The 20,685-nt window shown below is 51.4% G+C and overlaps 2 protein-coding genes across 4 annotated transcripts; one reads left to right on the plus strand and one right to left on the minus strand.

Moving 5' to 3' along the window:
• The first annotated feature begins 374 nt into the window (after positions 1 to 374).
• PRR29 (proline rich 29) lies at positions 375 to 3,335 on the plus strand. Its single transcript, XM_012747499.3, has 6 exons — positions 375 to 434; positions 716 to 791; positions 965 to 1,071; positions 2,206 to 2,438; positions 2,598 to 2,668; positions 2,860 to 3,335. The coding sequence occupies exons 1-6, from the start codon at positions 375 to 377 to the stop codon at positions 2,886 to 2,888; spliced, it is 576 nt and encodes a 191-aa protein (XP_012602953.2). The 3' UTR covers positions 2,889 to 3,335.
• Positions 3,336 to 3,657: 322 nt separating this feature from the next.
• Positions 3,658 to 19,361, minus strand: ICAM2 (intercellular adhesion molecule 2). Of its 3 annotated transcripts, XM_012747502.3 has the most exons (6): positions 19,230 to 19,361; positions 14,417 to 14,549; positions 8,190 to 8,293; positions 6,221 to 6,547; positions 4,708 to 5,028; positions 3,658 to 3,995 (listed from the first exon to the last, which is right to left on the minus strand). In XM_012747502.3, the coding sequence occupies exons 3-6, from the start codon at positions 8,248 to 8,250 to the stop codon at positions 3,808 to 3,810; spliced, it is 897 nt and encodes a 298-aa protein (XP_012602956.1). In that variant the 5' UTR covers positions 8,251 to 8,293; positions 14,417 to 14,549; positions 19,230 to 19,361; the 3' UTR covers positions 3,658 to 3,807. The 3 variants fall into 3 exon arrangements, with proteins under 3 accessions (XP_012602956.1, XP_012602955.1, XP_012602954.1); XM_012747501.3 differs by lacking the exon at positions 14,417 to 14,549; XM_012747500.3 differs by lacking the exons at positions 14,417 to 14,549; positions 19,230 to 19,361 and having other exon boundaries at positions 6,221 to 6,487; positions 8,190 to 8,359.
• Between the last annotated feature and the right edge of the window lie 1,324 nt (positions 19,362 to 20,685).

A 20,685-nucleotide genomic window follows, 5' to 3' on the forward strand; every position in this document is an offset into this window, starting at 1 on the left:
ATTCTCTATTTCTTCTGAACTCATGGGCTGAGTCAATCCGCCTCTGGGACTCCGAAACGAGCCTCCCCAGCCACTCACTTATTCACTCGACAAACATGCCCTGTCCCCCCCAGGCCCAGGACTGGGGATGAGCAAGGGTGGGAGGGACAGGGGGATAAGGCCCGGTGACCTGCTGGAGCACCGGCGCGGCGGGGTTGGAGGTGGACACCCGGAGAGGGACCAGCCTCCTGGGGTGGGGAGGGCTCCTCGGAGGTGGCGGGAAGGGGAGGGGCTGGGGTGAGGGAGGGGCTGCGATTTGGAGCGGGCCTCGCGCATGCGTGTGAAAAATATTTTGGCGTCCCCGGCGTCGCCATGGTAACCTTGGCCCGCCTGCCATGGCCTCTGGGGCTGGCGGGAGCTGGGATCGCTCCCCACCGCAGAGTGCAGCCCCGACGGTGAGGGCTGAGCCGGGAGCAGAGCCGTTCTGGGGGGACGGCGGAGTGGGGAGCGGACCCTGGACGGGCTGGACCCTGGAGCGGGATGGGGCAGCGGGGAGGAGAGAGACCTTAGACCCAGAGCAGGCGGCTTGACCCGGAGCGGGGAGGCCGTGGGGGCGGGGAGGGGGAGCCCGGCCCCTGCAGGGTTAGGGAGGTGACTGGGGGTGGAGGTTGGGGCTCACGACGTGCCCCCACTCCTTCCCGCCTGGCCTGGCTGAGTCTCCCTCCACACGCCCCAGCCCTGGGTGACCGTCCTGCAGCCCCTCGCGTGGCCCGTCCCACCCCCGCCCTCGCAGCCGGGCCGCGTGAAGGAAGGTGAGACTCGGGGTCACCTCCGCAGCCCCCTCTGGCCCACACATTCTCTCGGCGTCCCCTCCCCGCCATTCCACGCCCCCGGGGCTGGGCGTCGGGGAGGAGGCCTGGGGACGGGACAGGGGTGGCAGCGGGGAGGGGAGCCCCGCGAGGCATGCAGAACCCGCGTCCCCCAGATCTGCTGGAGCTGATGATGCTGCAGAACGCGCAGATGCACCAGCTGCTGCTGAGCCGCTTGGTGGCGGGGGCGCTGAACCCCTGGCCTGGCCCGCCTGGCCCGCAGGTGCGTGGGGGTGGGGCCACTGCTGTCGCTTCCCTGCGACTCCAGGGGTGGGGAAACACCTGGGGTCCTCCTTGATGAAAAGGACTGGGTGACCGAGTCGCAGGAAGGCCACCACACCTCTCTGGCCAGGGCTTTTTGGCGGCTATTACCTATCAGGCACTCTCAGGCCCATGTCAGCCTCCATAGGGGACTGGGTGGTCCTCATGCCTAGACCTCCCGGGTCTTGCTTTTAAGGAGGTTTCCCTGCAGCGCCTCCCCCACTGGACTTCAGGCCCCAGGAGCGCAGGCACCCTCGGACCTGGCGGATCCTAAGTGCCTGAGATCTGGGCCTTACACTGTTTAGGCTCAGTTGATATTTGCTGAACAAGAGAATGAATAAATGAATGGTTATAAATACAAGGCACACCGTGGAGTGGGACAAAAGCACACACCTGGTTGGGGGCTGGGGAAAGGCTCCGTGGAGGAGCAGGGGCCTTAGAACCAGCCGTGGAAAGCCAGGTAGGGTTTCGTCCTTGGAGGAGGCAAGCAGCGTGTGCACCCCCCAGGCTGGCAGGGCAGAGTGAGGAGCCAGGTGGAGGAAATGGGGTGCTGGTGTGTGTGCTGAGCCTCAGCCAGCGCTGGGTGTCCTGAGACGGCAGGAGAGGCGCGGGCTGGGTGGAGAGAGGGTGCTGGCCAGCTGGGCGGCAGCGGAGAGGGACTCAAAGCGGCCAGGCACAGGGAGACCCTGAAGAGCTGCTGCCGCCCCTCAGCCCCAGGCCCCCAGGGGGTCCTCAGGGTTAGCACCCACCTCACTGATGGGCACAGGTGGGCCCAGAGGCTGGGGGTGAGGCCAGGGTCAGCTCAGTGGACTTGGTCCCAGCTCTGAAGCACATCCGGAGTCTTCCAGTCCCTGCTCTGCCACTTATTATCTGGGTGACCTCAGATAAATTGCTCAACCTCTTTGAGCTTCAGTTTTCCCCCCTACAAAGTAAGGAACAAATGTCTCCAAAATGCCTTGCTTGCATGTAGTAAATGTTCAATAAACAGAGGCCATTGTTATGTTGGAGGAAGTCACTTAGGGGGGCGGAGGAGTAGGTGTAGGGCCAGCCTGATCCTGTACCCTCATTTCCCCTCCCTGTTTTGCACAATCCCCAGGTCTACCTGGAGGGTCACCAGGAGGAGTCTGAGGAGGAGGAAGAAGAGGAGGAGGAGGGGGAGACCGAAGGGCCTTTGGTGTTTCACCACCACTACCTGCCCTGCCTGGTGCCCTCCCCAGGCCCCTTGCTGCCCTGGTCAGCCCCTTTCCTCCTGCCTCCCCCATGTCAGCCCCAGTTGCAGGATGTGCCCAGGATCCAGCACCAGCCTCCTACCCCCAGGAAAAGGGAGGTGTAAGTGAGGCTGGGGGCTCTGGGTGCTGCCAGGTTTCTGCTCGGGGGCTGGGCTGGAAGAGCTGCCCAGGGCTGGTGGTGGGGTGAAGACTTATGGGTGATACCAGAGCCACCTCTGGGCTTCTGATGACAGTCTTTCTTTTCTCTCCCCCTTCTCAGGAGAGCTGTGCCCCCACCTCCACCCCCCAGTGCCACAGGGACTGTGGGTCCCGATGTACGCCCAGCTTCAGGTAGGGCTGAGTGGGTGGGCAGTGGGGCCCCAGCCTTGAGGGGATCAGGAGGCCAGGAGGGCCATATGCCCTGTGGCGGGGGGAGGGGTCCTACTATCACTGCTTTGAGCAACTGTCCTGTCCCCTTCCCTTTTCCTCCTTGGGGTCCACTGAGGCAGGAGGGAGTCAAGATGAGGGTACTCTCTCCCCAGATTACTATGATGCCGAGAGCCTGCCATGAGGACAGACGCCAGCCCGGGGACCCACACCATCTTCATCGAAGGGCTGGAAACAGCCACGGACCCCATCCTGCCCCTCTGTTGTCTGGCAGCCCCTCTTGCTCCCTCAACCCAACCCAGCCGTCTTCTGGGTGAATCAGTCCTCTCTCCACCCCACTGAGATCCGAACCGGCCCGATCTCTGCTCTGGAGTTAGAGCTCCCAGAGCACCGCCAAGGGCCTGGCAGCCACTCCGGCCGGACTCTGCCCTGCTGCTTCCTGCCTAGACCAGACGCCCCCGCCCACTAGCCCCACTCCCTTCACTCTGCTCCCTGGGACAACAGGGTCTCCTTTTGGCCTAGTAATGGAGCAGAGAGGAGAGGAGAAGCGGGACTGCGTCTGTTTTCCGTAGCTTTAACGTCCCTGTGAGGAGGACAGAGGGGCCCCAGGGGTGGGGGAAGGGCCTGAGCCGAGGGGTCCCTTGGGCCCCACCCTCACCCCAGGAAGCCGGCTCTGTTGGCAGAGAGGCCAGGGCAGTGTCCCCCTCTGGCCAGGAGTGGCCTAGGTCCTAGAGGGCCAGGAGGGAACAGAGTGTCCTCTGTCCCGCCGGGCCAGAGTGTGTTTCCCCCACCCTCCCTCAGTAGGAATTAGTCACTCAGGGCCGGATAAGGGTGGGTGTCTGGTGCCTGGGCTGGAAGGAGGCCGAGGGAGATGTCTGGGGAGAGAAGTCCAGCCCGGCGGGTTCCCCTTCCCGCTGCGTGTTACCCCAGGAGGAGACATTGAGGGCACAGTGTTAAGTCCAGGTGTTTGTTGTGTTCAGGCTAGAAAAGCGAATGTCCCCAGAGTCCTCCGCTGCTTGTCATAATCCTTCAGGCAGGGCTGGACCACAACCCCGAGGCCCCACACTGAGGTCCAGTGACCACCATGGCCGTGGCCACGCCACTCAGGCAGGCTGTGCCCGGAAGGCCCGTTGCAGCCTCACCCAGGAACTGTGCACCCCGTAGGAGCCAGTCCGCCTCTGCCGCCAGCGCTGGCTGAAGACGAAGCAGAGCAGGATGGACGTCACGAACAGGAACAGCAGCACCGACACAGCTGCGACGATGACCGTCATCTGGCTGTCGCGGATAGGCTCTGGGGAGGGAAGAGGCAGTGGTCCTAGACGTCCTGTGGTCCTGGGTGCCAGGGCCCAAAGGGAGGGGAGGCCACCTATCCCCACCCACTCATCCATCCTGCAGTCACCCTGGGCTGCAGAGATGAGCGGCAAATGGAGTCTGCCCCGAAAGTGTTATATGGGAGAAAGGTGGCCTCCCATCTGTCGGACTGTGACAGCAGATGTCCCCCTGCCAGCAGCCCCTGGAATCAGCACGTGGTTGCTGGACACCATGGCCTGGCCTGGAGGGTGGCATGATCCAGGCTGAGCCCCTCCTCGGGCAGAGCTGAGTGAGCTTCATGCCAGGCTCCCTGAAGGCAGGGAATGCCTCGGCCACCCAGAGTCACCGAACGGCACAGCTCTGGGGAGCTTAGGGGTCAGTCAGTCAGGACGGCCTTCTCATTGTAGGGAAGAGCTAAGGCCAGAGAGCGCAGGTTGACTCTGTCAAGGTCGTGAAGCTCGCTAGGGCCAAGTGACTATCGAGCTCTCCTGACCTCAGTAACAGCCGAGGTCCACGCGGGGGACTTGGCCAGAGGTTCAGGGCAGGGAGGGTGAGAGGAAGGCGTGGATGAAGTGGGGTCCTGGGTGTTTGCATCCCACGCCAGCGAGAGCGGGCTCAGGAGTGTTCCTCCCCCAAGGGGCTGAACGTGAGTGCCCTCTCTCTGTCCCCCGCGTCACCGGGGCCCTCCTCACCATAGACCTCGAGCATCTGGGGATCCGAGACGCTGCGAAAGACGCTGCCACCACGAGACTCCAGGTCCAGCACAGCCAGGCAGGAGAAGTTGTAGTGTTTGTCCTCCCTGTGAGCTGTGCTGTCGAATATGGCCGTGGCCTCTTGGAGAGCAGGATTGTCCCTCCCAAAGGTCTGGATGTGCAAGGTCTCTTTGCCACGGAGCAGGAAGAGGGTGAGGCTCTCCAGGGGCTCCACGGCAGGCACCCTGCACTCCATGGTGAAGGACTTGCCCACGGCCACCCAGGTGGGCTGCAGCTTCAGAGTGACCTGCTTCGGAGGCTCTACAGGGGACAAAGGAGGGAGGTCTGGTCAGGATGGGGGTGCAGTCCCAGCAGGCCTCACCTGGCAAGGACCCGCTCCTATCACTGCGGTGTTCCAGGTCCCTGGCTGGACCAGTGGGGGAGGCAGTGGCCTGGGCTGGGGCTGGTTGTTTGTAAGGGGAGGAAGAAGGGAGCAGTTCAGGGTGAAGCGTGGGCTGTGTGGTAGTTTTACAGACGTCATGGTTTCAACAATGGACAGGACAGGGATGGTCGGGTGTTTACAAAGAGAAGGTCCAGAAATTGTATAGCCACCTGGGAAGATATAAAAGTTTGGGTCTGTCTCCCTCCCCTCCAGAAATTAAATACAAATTTCAAAAACTGGATAATTATGTTGAGAGAGGCTTGGCAGAGAGTGCTCGTTGGAACGGGGCACTTGGGGACTGTACTGTGAGTTTCCAAACCTAAGAGGCGGGGCCGGAGCCAGGCCTGCCCTGGTCCTCCAGGGTCAGGTTCACGGCGACCACGGTTCCTCACCTATTAAACAGGCCCCGCAGAGGCACCCTGGGGTCCCTTTTGAACTAGAATACCTGGTTGCCGCTGCCCACCGCCACCCTCACCCAGGATGATATGTTGGGTTTAGGACATCTTTCCATCATCCGGTCTGCTGATGCTGGCGATGGGGAGGACCCTAGTGACACCCTCGGAGCTAAGATGTTGATAGTGTCCTGTCCCCAGTGCAAGGTTTTCATGGCTCATGGGCAGGTGTGTGTGTGGTGGTCACACATGTGCCGTGGGCCCCTCAGGGGAAGACATAAACACCAGGAGGTACCTCAGCCTTCTCTTCCTGAGGTGAAGGGGCCCAGCTCTCTTGGGGAACCCCCACTTTTGGCATGGGATGTGGGGTGCTCCAGCAACTGAGCTGGGAGGAGGCGATGAAGGCTGTGTTGGGAAATGGCTTTGGATGTGGGTGAACATCCCCTGAGCAAGACTCAGACTCTGGGCCACCTGCTTCTGAGAGACCAGCGAGCTCAAGGCGCCCTGCCAAGGGTGTGAGCAGGTTCTGAGCCCACTGGCCTGGTTTTGTCACCCCCGGAGCGCAGGGAGGCAGGGCCACGATGCGGGCCCAGGGGCTGTCACAGAGCAGCTGTGGGTACATTCAGCAGATGCGGGCTCTGCCCTGGGGGGCAACAGGGCCTCTGGCACAGCCACTCACTGTACACGGTGATGTTGAGAAATTTGTGCCGCGGCTTCCCGGAGCAGCTGAAGTAGCAGTACAGGACCACGTCCCTCGAGATGTTTGAGATCGAGTAGTACTTCCACCTAGGTCCGTGGGCCAGTAGAGTCTTATTTAGGGACGTCTCCAGACCTCCCTTGTCAGGCTGGTCACAGCTGGTGCTGCAGTTGACTTCCCGGGACTCTTCAGGCTCAACCACCAGCGTCTCCGGCCACATGTGTACCTCAAACGCCTTCTCCCCAGACCCTGGAAGACCGAGACACGGGGCACTGGACATCCCTGCTGCCCTGCCCATGGAGTTGTCTGCTGCTGCCAGTCAAGGGTCAGGGGCCCAGGAAGAAAGGCCGTGGTCAGCCCCTTCTCCTTCCCCCTTGTCAGGCCTCACCACCCCATACCCCGCGGCCGGACCCCAGACCGAGGAGGCTGCCTCTCTCTGTCTCCCGGTCGTGGCCTCCTTCCTCCGGCCCTTCTGCCCAGCAGCCCGGATCAGCCTTCCTCCTGCTTCTGTCCCATCTCCATAGAGAGGGATCCTGCTCGACCTTTGAGGTCAGCCTGAATGTCCTCTCCCCACCACAGGCCTCTCCGTGTCCCCTGTGGCCCTCCCTCCTTTCCTTCCTTCTACACGCAACTCTGGGACACCTGCTATGTGCCAGGCCCTGGGCTAGGCCCTGGGCGGGCAGCAGTGGTCAAAGAAGACCAGTCCCTGGCCCACAGAGCTCCTGTCCCTGTGAGGGCGGCCGACAGTAAGTAATGAACAGGACAGCCAGCCAGTCCGGTGGCGATGAGTGCCGGAAAGGGACAGGACTGGGGTCCGGTGCTATGTTAATGGCTGTGCTCAGCAAAGGTCTCACCCTGACATGTGGGCAAAGACATGAAGGGGTGTCAAGCCCTGCAGATATTGGGGGCAGTGATCCAGGGAAAGAGAACCGCCAAAGACCCTCAGTTGGGAATATGCTTGGTGCACAGGAGGGACAAGGAAGTCAGGATGGTTCACTCGTGCGGAGAAAGGCAGGGGAGACAGGTAACAAGACCACCTCGAAATGATTATGTTCCTGTTGACGTGCCCTCAGACACTGCAGCTTCTAGAAGGCAGGGCCCTGGTTTGCATGTTTCCCTTTCAGCTCAGCACAATGCCCTGTGCATGGCAGATACCCAGGGTGTGTCTGATGCATGAAGACCGAGCCCTCAGTGCCCACCTGCACTCAGCAATGACTGGGAAGGTGCTCGAGCCCGGCCAGCTGGGCCCGGCCTGTGTCCTGGGCTCCCACCTCCCCCGCACGTCCTTGCCTCCCCCAGCTCTCAGCTAGTGGCATTTAATGAAGTGGCAAGAGAGGACCTTCGTGGGGGCAGCACTGGATTTGAATCAGAGTTTGCCACATGCCGCCGGCTGCGTGGCCTGGGGCAAGGTGCTTTCTTGCTCTTTGAAGAGCCTGAGTTTCTTCATCTGTCAAATGGGCTGAGGGTTGTCATGAGGGTTCACTGAGATGGTGCTGGGGAAGCACCTGGCAGGTTGTTGGAGACACAGGGTGCTCCGCACGTGGTGGCATTTTCCTTCCTCATCCCCTTGACTCACTGAAAGCAGTTTCATTTTCACTTTGACCGCAGCCAGGTGACGGCCCCTGCTGTCCCCAGGCCCCTCCTGAAGACCAGCTGGGCACATGCCCTCATCTTCCCTTGGACCCCAGCATCCCTTCACCTCCCGAGGACCCCAGCCAGCCACATCCACATGCCACAAAGCCTTGAGGCCTACTCAACCTGGTGTTCAAAAGGCCAGGCCCCCAGCCACTGCCCGGGGGCCACAGGGACCAGAAGCCAGGCTGGCACAGGATCCTGTACCCATGGCAGGGTGGCCTCAGTGTTCAAAGCCTCAGCAACTTTGGGGGAACAGGACACCCACACCCTCTGGGCTGGCAAGGGCCAAGTCAGACCCCCCAGGCACCCGGCTCACCTGGGCAGCAGAGCAGGGCGAGGAGGGCAGTGGGCAGGCCCCAGCAACCAAAAGGGGCCATCTCTGGCGGTGTCCACGGGCCCTGGGAATTGGCCGAGGGCTGCCTGGAGGGAGACGGAGGGCTTGGGTTAGGGAGTGGCGACCTGGAGCCGCAGCCCGAATCCCCAGCAGTCTGTGAGCTGATGACTGCATTTCCTCTCATTATCTGAGTGGTCTTCGGGAAGCCACGTGTGCTGGCCGGCTCCCACCCAGGCCTCCAAGGATCCCAGCGGAGGAAGCCAGCCGCAGCTGATAAGCAGGGCATAACCCACGCTGCCGGCCTGCTCCCCGTGCAGGGGCCGAGCAGGTGGTGGGTGCACACGTGTGGACAGGCATGTGCACGTGTGTATGTGTATGTGTGTGTTAAGTGTGCACAGGGGAGAAGGAGTACTATGAGCCCCAGATCTGGAGAGCCCCAATCCCACAAGATAACTTGTTGGAGTCACCTTGAGGAACAGAATATCCAAAATCAGAACCCAATCAGGACACACAGTCCCCATAGCAAAGGGGACAGAGACCTTAGTTTTTCTAAGGAAACCTGGGCAGGAATTTGAGGTTTTCCTGCTAAATGCCCAGCACAAGCCTGGTTAGATTGAAACCTCTACTCAGTTTTCAACCTAAACTTGACCCTGACTCAGTTGACTCTGGGCCAAGAACTCCGGGCCCAGAACCTCAGGACATGCACGGCTATGCTAGTCCCCAGCAGCCCAGGCACAGATAGAGAATGGGGGTCCACTGGCTGCAGCTCCATTTCCTGCGCCTGCCTGGTGGTGGTCCCCAACCCTCTCCCCACCCCCGAGGGGGCAGCCTTGGTCTGGGAGGCTCAGGGCCTGAGAGTTTTGGTTTATTTCTAAGGCGGCAGCTTTGTCACCTGTTAAGCAGTGAGTGGGTGAGGGAGGGATTTTGAGTCCGGGAGGCCCTTCCAGGTGGCTTTGACCCCCACACTTCCAGACTTCTAATCCCAGGTCTGCTGAGGCTCCCCTGCGGCCGGCCAGCAGGGGAAGGCAGGTCTTGCTTTCTTAGGGAAACCCCACTCGGCGCTGGGAGGGCAGGGTGAGGTCTTGCCCTCCCCTCGCTGCTGAGGCCAAAGGCTGTCACTACCGTGCTGGTAGTCAAGTGCTGCCATTGTCAGCCCGGATCCAGGGATGTCCCTGGACAGGGCGACTGGACTTGGGAGTGGTGCCAGGCTTGGCAGAGAGAAGAGGAAAGAAGAGAAAGAAGAGGGCAGAGCTGTGACCCCAGTCTGGAAGGATCTGTGCCCACGGGGGGCTGGCAAGGAGTTGAGAGCAAGAAACACTCCTGCGGCTCAAGCTAGGGCTGAGGGGTGGCCCTGGGGCTGGGACAAGGGGTGTTATCATGGTGAAGACTCTGTGGCCACTACTGGGTCAGAATAATAATAGTGAACAATTACTACAGGTCGGGCACTGTTATAAGCACCATGCAAATATTAACTATTAATAATTAATCCCCTGACTCTATGAGGTAGGTACTGTTACTGCCCTCATCTTACAGGTGGGGAAACTGAGGCACAGCAAGATTAAATGACTTGTCTAAGGCCACATACCTAGGAGAGAATGAAGTCACTATGAGAGCCAGCCCTGGTGACTGATGGAGAGAAGAGGCAAGAAGTGACAGCCCATCCGAGTGGCACAAGAGGAGGATTGTTAGGGGCTGGATTCCCAGGAGACCCTCAGGAAGGAAATGCAAGACAGCAGAAGGCCAGAGGAAATTTCTAGGGCCTTCCTTGCCACGAGGGGCTGGGGGAAAGTGGGGTGATCCATGCCTGGAGAGCTCCAATCAGCTTCTGGAAGGGACAGTGTCTGGGAATCCTACCTGCAGGAAGGCCAGCAGGGCCAGCCTGACTCCCCCCCCCCACAGGTGTCCTAGGGGCAGGCCCAGCTCCCACCTCCCCACCTCACCCCCCCCTCCCATCCCTGCTGGGCATGGCTGGGCACGAGACCGTCTGTGCATTCAAAATGTTTCCTGCGTTCTAACAGTTTGCACATCAATCTCCCTCCTGCCCCTCCTGCACATCAATCTCCCTCCTGTCAGCCAGGAGGGCAGAAGCTGGATCTCACGCACTGCTGTGCACACTTAGAACAGGACGCTGCCCGAACACAGCAGGTGCTTCGTAGCTGCTGAATTGGTAGGTGGAGGGAGGGAGGCATGGATTGGTGAATGAATGAAAGAAATAGTCTGTCTTGGTGAACAACCCAAACAAACTTGGATGAAGCCTTCCTTTCAGGTCCTGAGCATCTATTATTCTTGTTCACTGAGCGTATCTTTCTCCTTCTACTGCTAACATCTCTGCCCATCTCCAGGCCACGGGGCTGGCCACACAACATAGCCAAGGCTAATCATGGCAACTTACTCCTTGAGGATGGGCACCTGGAGTTAAGCTAGGACAGAGGTTTTTCTGGGAGTTTCTGAACCAGAGCTGCTAGGAACAAACCCTCCCCTTTCTGGTCCTAACACTAGGTGCACATGACTCAAGAGATAAGTGTTGATGAGGATGTGGAGAAAAGGGAACCTTTGCACATGGTTTGTGGGAATGGAAATTTGTATAATCATCATAGAAAATAGAATGGAGGTTCCTCAAAAATTAAAAATAGAACCACCTTATGAACCAGCAATTCCCCTACTGGGTATATATGAAATCAGTATGGTAAAGATCTGTCTGCACTCCAACGTTTATTGGAAAAGCCAAGATACAGAATCAACCTAAGTGCCCAGCAGTGGCTGAATGGGTAAAGTAAATGTGGCATATATACACAGTGGCATATTATTCAGCCTTAAAAAGGAAGAAAACCCTGTCATTTTCAACAATATGGATTAACCTGGACAGAATGGTAAGTGAAATAAGCCAGACATAGAAAGAAAAGTACTATATGATCTCACTTAGATGTGGAATCTAATAAAGTCAAACTTATGGAAAGCAGAGAGTAGAATGGTGGTTCCCGGGGACAGAGGGGAGGGGAGGGAATGGGAAGTTGTTGGTCCAAGGATAAAAACTTTCAGTTAAAAGAAGTACATTCAAGGGATCTATCGTACAACATGGTGACTATAGTTAATAACATTGCATTGTGTACTTGAAAGATAAAGGATTTTAAGTGTTCTCACCACACAAAATAACCATTTGAGATAATGTGTATGTTAATCAGCTCGATTTAGGCTTTCCACAGTGTACACATATTCCAAAACATCATGCAGATATAAATATACACTGTCAGCCCTCCAGATCCATGGGTTTTGCATCTGTGAATGCAACCAACCACGAATTGACAATATTTGGGGGAAAAATTCCACAAAGTTTTAAAGAGCAAAAGCTGAATTTGCTGTTCGCCAAGTGTTACGTTGACTCCATATGAATGAAGTGGTGTTTAGCATTGTATGAGGTCTTACCAGTGATCTAGAGATGATTTGAAGTGTACCTGAGGATGTGCGTAGGTTATATGCAAACACTACACCATTTTATATACGGGACTTGAGCATCCCTGGATTTTGGTATCCATGGGGGGATCCTGAACCCAATCTCCCACAGATACTGTGGGATAACTATACAATTTTTGTCAATTTAAGAAAAATTTCAAGGAAGATGGGTAGAGATAGTTGTATATGAATTCTAAACCATGAGAGAAGGTTTGAATGGTATAAAAACAACCCTCAATCCAGACTGTCTCATCCGCTTAAAAAGAAAAAAAAAAAAAACAAAAACAAAAAAAAACAACCCTCAAGTCAGTTTTTTTTTTTTTTTTTTTTTTTTTTTTTTTTTTTGAGACAGAGTCTCGCTTTGTTGCCCAGGCTAGAGTGAGTGCCGTGGCGTCCTAGCTCACAGCAACCTCAAACTCCTGGGCTCGAGTGATCCTTCTGCCTCAGCCTCCCGGGTAGCTGGGACTACAGGCATGCGCCACCATGCCCGGCTAATTTTTTTTTTATATATATATCAGTTGGCCAATTAATTTCTTTCTATTTATAGTAGAGACGGGGTCTCGCTCTTGCTCAGGCTGGTTTTGAACTCCTGACCTTGAGCAATCCGCCCGCCTCGGCCTCCCAAGAGCTAGGATTACAGGCGTGAGCCACAGCGCCCGGCCTCAAGTCAGTTTTTAAAAGAAATTAAATAAGAAGAAAAGCATAGAAAAAGTGGGACAAATGCAATATTTTAAAAGATAGTATTAAAAATTATAAAGTATTAAAACACAAAACTCAGCTTTATGTTGTTTACAAGAGATGCACCTAATGCATAAGGATATGGAATTGGTTGAAAGTCAAAGGATGAAGAGGAGATACCAGGTAAATATTAACCAAAAGAAAGCAAGGAAAGCTGTATGCATATCAGACAAAGAGGACTTTTAAGACAAAAACATATATTAGGGATAGAATGAGTATCTAGATCAAAGAGTCAATTCACTAGGAAGTTATGATAGTTTTAAACTTGTAAGCAGCCAGCTTAAAAGAACTACAAAGAGGTAAAATTACCATCACAACAAGAAATTTTAACATACATCTCTTAATTTCCGATATAGACAGAATAAAATCAATAAATGAACAGAAGAGCTGAAACAATTTAAAAACTTGAGCTGCATCTATAAATTAGAGAATACAGATTCTCTGAGATGATATTTTTATTTATTTATATTTTTTAGACAGAGTCTCAGCAGCAACCTCAAACTCCTGGGCTCAAGCGCTTCTTCTGCCTCAGCCTACTGAGTAGCTGGGACTACAGGCATGCACCACCATGCCTGGCTAATTTTTTCTAGATATATATATTTTTTTTAGTTGGTGAATTAATTTCTTTCTATTTTTTAGTAGAAACGGGGTCTCGCTCTTGCTCAGGCTGGTTTCGAACTCCTGACCTTGAGGGATCCTCCTGCCTCAGCCTCCCAGAGTGCTAGGATTACAGGCGTGAACCACCACACCAGCCAAGATGATACATTTTAAAATCCCTCTATATAGGCCGGGCGCTGTGGCTCACGCCTGTAATCCTAGCTCTCTGGGAGGCCGAGGCGGGTGGATCGTTGGAGCTCAGAAGTTCAAGACCAGCCTGAGCAAGAGCCGAGACCCCGTCTCTACTAAAAATAAAAAAAAAAAAAAAAAGTTAATTGGCCAACTGAAAATGGAAAAAAAAAAAAATAAAGGAATAAAAAAAAAATTAAAAAAAAATCCCTATATATAATTTAAAGACACAGTCTAAATAATGCATTGATCAAATAAGAAATTGTAATGACACATTTTTAAATTCCTAAAATTGAGTGATAATGAAAATACCATATTAACATTGGTGGGATGTAGCAAAAGTCTTACCGGGAAGGACATTTATAGCTTTGAATGCTTGTATTAGAAAAGAAGTCTGAAATACGTATTCAACTTGATTAAGTAGTCTAGAAGTCAGAAAAAGAACAACAAAATAAATCCAAAAGTAATCCTAGTGCTTTGGAAGGTGGAGGCAGGAGGATCACTTAAGACCAGGAGTTTGAAACCAGCCTGGGAAACATAGCAAGACCCTATCTGTACAAAACAATAAAAATGTAGCTGGGCATGTTGGCGCATGCCTGTAATCACAGCTGCTTGGGAGGCTCAGCTTGAGCCTGAGAGTTCGAGGCTGCAGTGGGCTTTGATCATGCCTCTGCACTCCAGCCTGGGTGACAGAGGGAGACTCTGTCTTTAAAAAGAATAAATACATTAATTTTATTTATCTTTAAAAGAGCAGAAATCAATAAAATAGAAAAACAAACATGTGGTACAGAGGATCAAATCAAAAGTTCTTTGAAAAAAAATAACCTAATAGAATGGGCAAGTCTCTGGTGAAATCTATTCAGAAACAAAAGGAAGGCACAAGTAAACATTAGTAAGAGTGAAAATAGAGAGGTAACCTCGAGATTACAAAGAAGATTATACAAATTCAGAGAAACAGAAAGTAGAATGGTAGTTGCCAGGGGCTGGGGGGAGGGGAAATGAGAATTGTTTGATGGGTATAGAGTTTCCGTTTTGCAAGGTAAAAAGGTTCCAGAGATGGATTGCAAAACAACATAACATACTTAACATTCCTGAACTGTATGTTTAAAAATAGTTGAGATGGTACATTTTATGTTATGTATATTTTACCATGATTGAAAATAAAAAAGACTATAAAGCATTTAGCCACAAAATAGGAAACAAAGTAGACCAAATCTTAGAAAAATATAACTTACCAAACTTAATTTAAGAAGAGATTACAGGCCGGGCGTGGTGGCTCACGCCTGTAATCCTGGCACTTTGGGAAGCCGAGGCGGGCGGATTGCTCAAGGTCAGGAGTTCGAAACCAGCCTGAGCGAGACCCCGTCTCTACCAAAAATAGAAATAAATTAATTGACCAACTAAAAAATATATATATATATACAAAAAAAAAATTAGCCGGGCATGGTGGCGCATGCCTGTAGTCCCAGCTACTCGGGAGGCTGAGGCAGTAGGATTGCTGAGCCGCGGAGATTGAGCTTGCTGTGAGCCAGGCTGACGCCACGGCACTCACTCTAGCCTGGGCAACAAAGTGAGACTCTGTCTCAAAAAAAAAAAAAAAAAAGAGATTACAAGCCAAAATGGTTCTATAACCATTATATTAAAGAAATTGAATCAGGAATTTAAAATCTTCCCACAGGGAAAATACCATATTCAGACAGTTTTATAGACATTCAAGTAGAGGTAATTCTTCTAAAAAATTTTTTATTTCCTATTTTATTTTATTTCATTTTTTAGAGATGGGAGTGTCACTATGTTCCCTAGGCTGGCCTTGAACTCCTGGGCTCAAGAGATCCTCCCACCTCAGCTTCTAGAGTTACTGAGACTATAGGTGAACGCCACTGCACCTGGCTGGTAATCTCAATTTTATAAAAACTTTCTGAGAATGGAAAAAGTGGGAATACTCTCTAACTCTTTCTAGGAGGCCAGCGTGACCTTAATATCTAAAATAGACAAGTACAGGACAATAAAGGAAAATTATAGGCCAGTTTCACTCATGAACATAAATGCAACAGTTATAAGAAAAATACTAGTAAATCAGATCTGGCAGTGTATAAAAAATACAAGACATCACATTCGAGTGGGGTTTATTTCAGGTATGCAAGGGTGGTTCAACAATAGAAGAAAAACCTATGAAAGTTATTTATTATGTTGGCAATAGTATACTTTGGTGCTGTGTATTTCCTTGCTTCTGCCCTCCTCTGATTTCGCTGTACATACAGTGGGTCATTTTGTGTAAGCCCAAGACTCCCCTTAGGCTGCCAGTGTCCCTGTGCAAGCTTATATACCACATTTCTTTCTGCTTTTTGCCTCTGAGTCTTCTTCAATGCTTTGGGAGCAATTTGTTTGCCTGCTTGTGAGTCCCAGAAGTCTGGGAGAGTTAAGGTCCCCAAGGTCCCTTACCCAGTGGAGAACAGAAGCCAGTAGACACATGTCCCAGCCTCCTTCTTCCCCGTGGGCAACTCTGGGAGGCATCCTGCAGGCGCCTCTGAGGACCAACAGGGTGAGCTGCAACGTCAGCTGCGCTCCTTGAAATGGGCTTTTCTTCCTTTCCCATCTCTTTCTCCCTGTTCCCCACTTCCTGCTTGCTGGAATCCCCTCTCAAATAACCCGTCTGAATCCCAAGTCCTTGTTCCAGGCTCTGCTTTGAAGGAGTCCAGACTAAAAACTTACATGAACAGATTTAAATAGAAAAAAGATTTGATTATCTCAATAGATCCAGAAAAAAAAAAAAATTGATGACATTCAACACCCTTTCATGATAAAAGCTCCTAGCAAATTAGAAGGAAACATCCTCAACCTGATAAAGAAAACTGACATAAAATTTATATATTATTTTTAATGAGTAAATCTTAGGGGAACGTCCTTTAAAATAAAGATCAGACAAGGATGCCCATGATCTCTGACCCTATTTAACACTACAAATGTCTTCCTAGACATTGGAGTAAGATTAAAAAAAGAAGAAGAAAGAAAAGAAAAGAAAAAAGAAAAGAAAAGAAAAAAATGAGCAAAACCATTTCAAATGGCTGTTTAGGTAGAAAATCCAAAAGATTCATCAGCCAAATGATTCAAAATAATAAGAGATTTCAGCAAGGCAACTAGCTATACAATCAATATCCAAAAATAATTTGCCTTTGCCTGTATCAGTAACACACAAAAATATAATTTTAAAAACACACCATTGGCCGGGCGCTGTGGCTCACGCCTGTAATCCTAGCTCTTGGGAGGCCGAGGCGGGCGGATTGCTCGAGGTCAGGAGTTCAAAACCAGCCTGAGCAAGAGCGAGACCCCGTCTCTACTATAAATAGAAAGAAATTAATTGGCCAACTGATATATATATAAAAAATTAGCCGGGCATGGTGGCGCATGCCTGTAGTCCCAGCTACCCGGGAGGCTGAGGCAGAAGGATCACTGGAGCCCAGGAGTTTGAGGTTGCTGTGAGCTAGGCTGACGCCACGGCACTCACTCTAGCCTGGGCAACAAAGTGAGACTCTGTCTCAAAAAAAAAAAAAAAAAAAAAAAAAAAAAAAAAAAAAAACACCATTTACAACAATAAAAAAACAGTAGAGGCATAAATCTAGAAAAACATAGAACTATAAAACCTATAGTAAGAAAATTATAAAACATTATAGAAAGACATTAAAGACAATCTAAACAGACAGACAGAGAGAACCCAATGTTCTTGGACAGGAGAGTCAATATTTTAAAGATGTAAATTCTTCCCTAAGATCTACAGATTCAATGCAATTCCAATGAATCCCCGTAAGTTTGTTCATGGAAATTGAAAGCTGATTTTCAAGTTTATATGGAAGAACAAAAGGACCAGAACACCCCTAAAGAAGAAGAAGAAGAAGGTGACAGATTTGCTTTACTAGATATTAAGGCTTTCTATAAAATATGGTATTAGGGAAGGTATAGGCAAATAAACTGATAGAATGAACAGAATAAAAAGCCTAGAAATAGACCTATACTTGTTTGAAACTTTGATCCTTGACAAAGGTGGCATTGTAGATCACTGGATGGAAGAAGAGTTTATTGATGCTGAATCAATTGACTAATCTCATAGAGAAAAACTATCCCTACCTCACACCAAATGCAGAAATCAATTGCATTTAGACTAAGGATTTATGTGTGAAAGAAAACTCTAACAACTCTTTTTAAAGAAATTTAGGAGAGTATTTTTATGTCTTTGGGGCAAGACCTTAAGCAAGACCTCAAATTGGCCAATCATGAAATAGACAAATTTATGACTCTGATTACAAGAAGGACACAAAGAAGCATTTCAAAGAAAAGGAAATATGTCTAAACAAACCCAGGGAAATTAAAATTAAAACCACAATGGGATACCATTTTATATCTACCAGATTGGCAAAAGTTAAAAAATCTGACAAGACCAATTGTTGGAGAGATGGTAGGTCTATAGGAACTCTTATAATTGTAGGCAGAGTGTATATTGGTCCTCCAGGAAACAATAAGGCATTATTTGGTAAAGCTGAATATTCTTACACCATATAATCTACAATTCCATTCTTAGAGGTATACCCTAGAAAAACTGTCACATTCAGATAGTAAACACAGTAGACATGTCCAGTGTTTACTATCTGTGTTATCTTGGGCAAGTAACTTAATCTCCCTGCACCTTGATTTCCTCATCTGTAAAATGGGAATGATAATATCTCTCTCGTAGGGTTGTTGTGCAGGTTAAACAAATTAAATGAGTTAACATTTTAAAGCATTTAGAACAGTGCCTAGCAAAATAAATGCTGTATAACTGTTTCATAAAATAAAAAAAAAATTGACATAGCCGGGCATAGTGGCACACACCTGTGATCCCAGCTACCTGAGAGGCTGAGGCAGGAGGATCACTTGAGCCCAGGAGTTCAAATTCACAGTGAGCTGTGATCACACCTGTGAATAGTCTCTGCACTATAGCCTGGGCAACATAGTGAGACCCTATCTAAATAAATAAATAGGCATGCATAGGCCGGTGTGGTGGCTCACGCCTGTAATCCTAGCACTCTGGGAGGCCAAAGAGGGCAGATCGTTTGAACTCAGGAGTTCAAGACCAGCCTGAGCAAGAGTGAGACCCTGTCTCTACTAAAAAAGTAGAAAGAAATTAGCTGAACAACTAAAAAAAGATAGGAAAAATTAGCCGGGCATGGTGGCTCATGCCTGTAGTCCCAGCTACCCGAGATGCTGAGACAGGAGGATCGCTTGAGCCCAGGAATTTGAGGTTGTTGTGAGCTTAGATTGATGCCATGGCACTCTAGCCCAGGCAACAGAGTGAGACTCTGTCTCAAAAACAAAAAACTCCAGAGGTCGGTTATGTCCGAGTAGGACTTACAGGCACTAAGTAGATAAGGATTTGCAGTTGAGTGCCAGTCCATCCTTGTGTTGAGTGGCAGCTTCAGGGGCATTTGTTATGCTACTGTGTAGTACTGGGTACGTGTATGTTACATATGCCTTTTTAGGTGTTACACAGTGCATTTTCCAAAAAGAAAACAAAGTGCAAAGGGAAATCCCTAACCCGTCTGGAAAGAAGAAGAGGCTTCCTGGGCATGTGAGCCACAGGTGGGGAGAGACCCCTCTAGCTGAGGCAGGAAGGGCTCCACTGAATGAGATTCATCAAGAACCCACGATGCCTACCCTGGAGGAAGGGGCTGTCCCTAAGCAGCAGCAGCTCCCACGGCCCCCATGGGCCCACTGGTACGGAGACAGCCCCACGTTTCTAAGCCGGTCACCCGGGGTGGGGGCAGAGGAGGAGAGGAACGGGAGAAGGAAGACAAAAGACAAGAAACAACTGCAAAGGTGGGCCCCAGGACTCAAGAGACCGAGCAGGACAGGAGCTTCCCGGAGCGTGGCACATCGAGCCAGAGGAACTCTGGTGCTTGCTAGGGGGAAACTGAGGCCCCGAGAGGGGAAGGGACTAGAACTCAGGCCTTGACACTGTCCAGAAGGCGTTCCACACTGCCAGGGTCTGTGGAGGGAAAGGGAGAAGCTCAAACTTACCCCCGTGGGCTCGGACGAGGTGGCCCTAGGTCGGCACCTGCCGGGCAGGAGGGCAGGGATGGGGCCCGTGAGCCTGTGTGACAGCTGCCACCAGCTCAGCCTCGGTTATTCAGGCTTCTCCCTCAGTAACGGACTCCCTCTCTCAGCGGTCACGTGCTTCCTGTGCCCCGGCTCTCACCCGCCGCTAACCTCATTTCAGCTCCACACCCTTTTTTCTTAAAAAAAATTGTGGTGAAATACACATAATGAAAGTCTCCATTTTAATCATTTTTAAATGAACAGTTCGGTGGCGTTAAATACGTCCACTGGGCCCCGCAACCCCCATCACCACCCATCTCCAGAACGCTTCACCTCCCCAGACTCGAACTCCCAACCCAGGGACACCAACGCCCCCTCCTTCCCCGCCCCTGGCCCGGCAGCCCCCTCTGCTTTCTGCCTCTGGGTGTGACCCCTCTAGGAGCCCCAGCTGGGTGGAACCATCCAGCACTGTCCTTTTGTGTCTGTCTGATTTCCCTCAGCACAGCGTCCTCGGGGCTCATCCATGATGTAACAGGTGTCAGAGTGTCATACCTTTTTACAGCAGAAGAACATTCCATCGAACCCCGGCTGCGTGTCTGTCGGTTCAGCTGTCGGTGGGGTGGACGCTTGGTTGCTTCCACCTTCTGGCTGCCGTGAGTAACGCTGCTACGGCCACGAGGGTGCGAACTCCTGCTTGAGACCCCACCTTCAGTTCTTTGGGGAGTGTACTTAAAAGTGGAATTGCTGGATCATATGGTAATTCTATGTTTAACTTTTTGAGGACCTGCCATTTCGTTTTCTTCTTCTACCCCTCTTGACGTGGCATTTCTGTATTCACTGGGGCCCTCGATGGGCGAGGCAGTCCCAGTGCAACCGGCTCCACGAACAAAAACACTTTCTTTTCTTTTTTTTTTAATTTCGGCATATTATGGGGGTACAGATTTTAAGGTTTCAATAAATGCCTATTTCCCCCCTCCCCCCACAAGTCTGAGTCTCCATCATGACCACCCCCCAGATGGTGCACATCTCACTCATTATGTATATACCCCCCTCCCCCCTGCCCAATACCCTATTACTGTAGTACCTATGTGTCCACTTAGGTGCTGTTCAGTTAATACCAATTTGCTGGTGAGTATATGTGGTGCTTGTTTTTCCATTCTTGGGAAACTTCACTTAATAGTATGGGTTCCAGCTCTAACCAGGAAAATATAAGATGTGCTATGTCACCAAACACTTTCTTATAGTTCTCTTACCTTTCAGGTTCCCAGCCCGTAAGATTTGCTGATGAGAACTTTGTAACTTTCTATTTCGCTCATTCGTTCCCTTTTGAGTTGTTCTTTCTCCCCAGAAATGGCAGAGCCTCCTTGCAGCCATGAGACAACGACAAGGCCTTACTCTTGTAGGTGTAAGGTTGTCCCAGCACGACAGGATAAGCGAC

Source organism: Microcebus murinus, chromosome 18, assembly GCF_040939455.1.
Source record: "Microcebus murinus isolate Inina chromosome 18, M.murinus_Inina_mat1.0, whole genome shotgun sequence".
In the NCBI taxonomy this organism is placed as follows: domain Eukaryota; kingdom Metazoa; phylum Chordata; class Mammalia; order Primates; family Cheirogaleidae; genus Microcebus; species Microcebus murinus.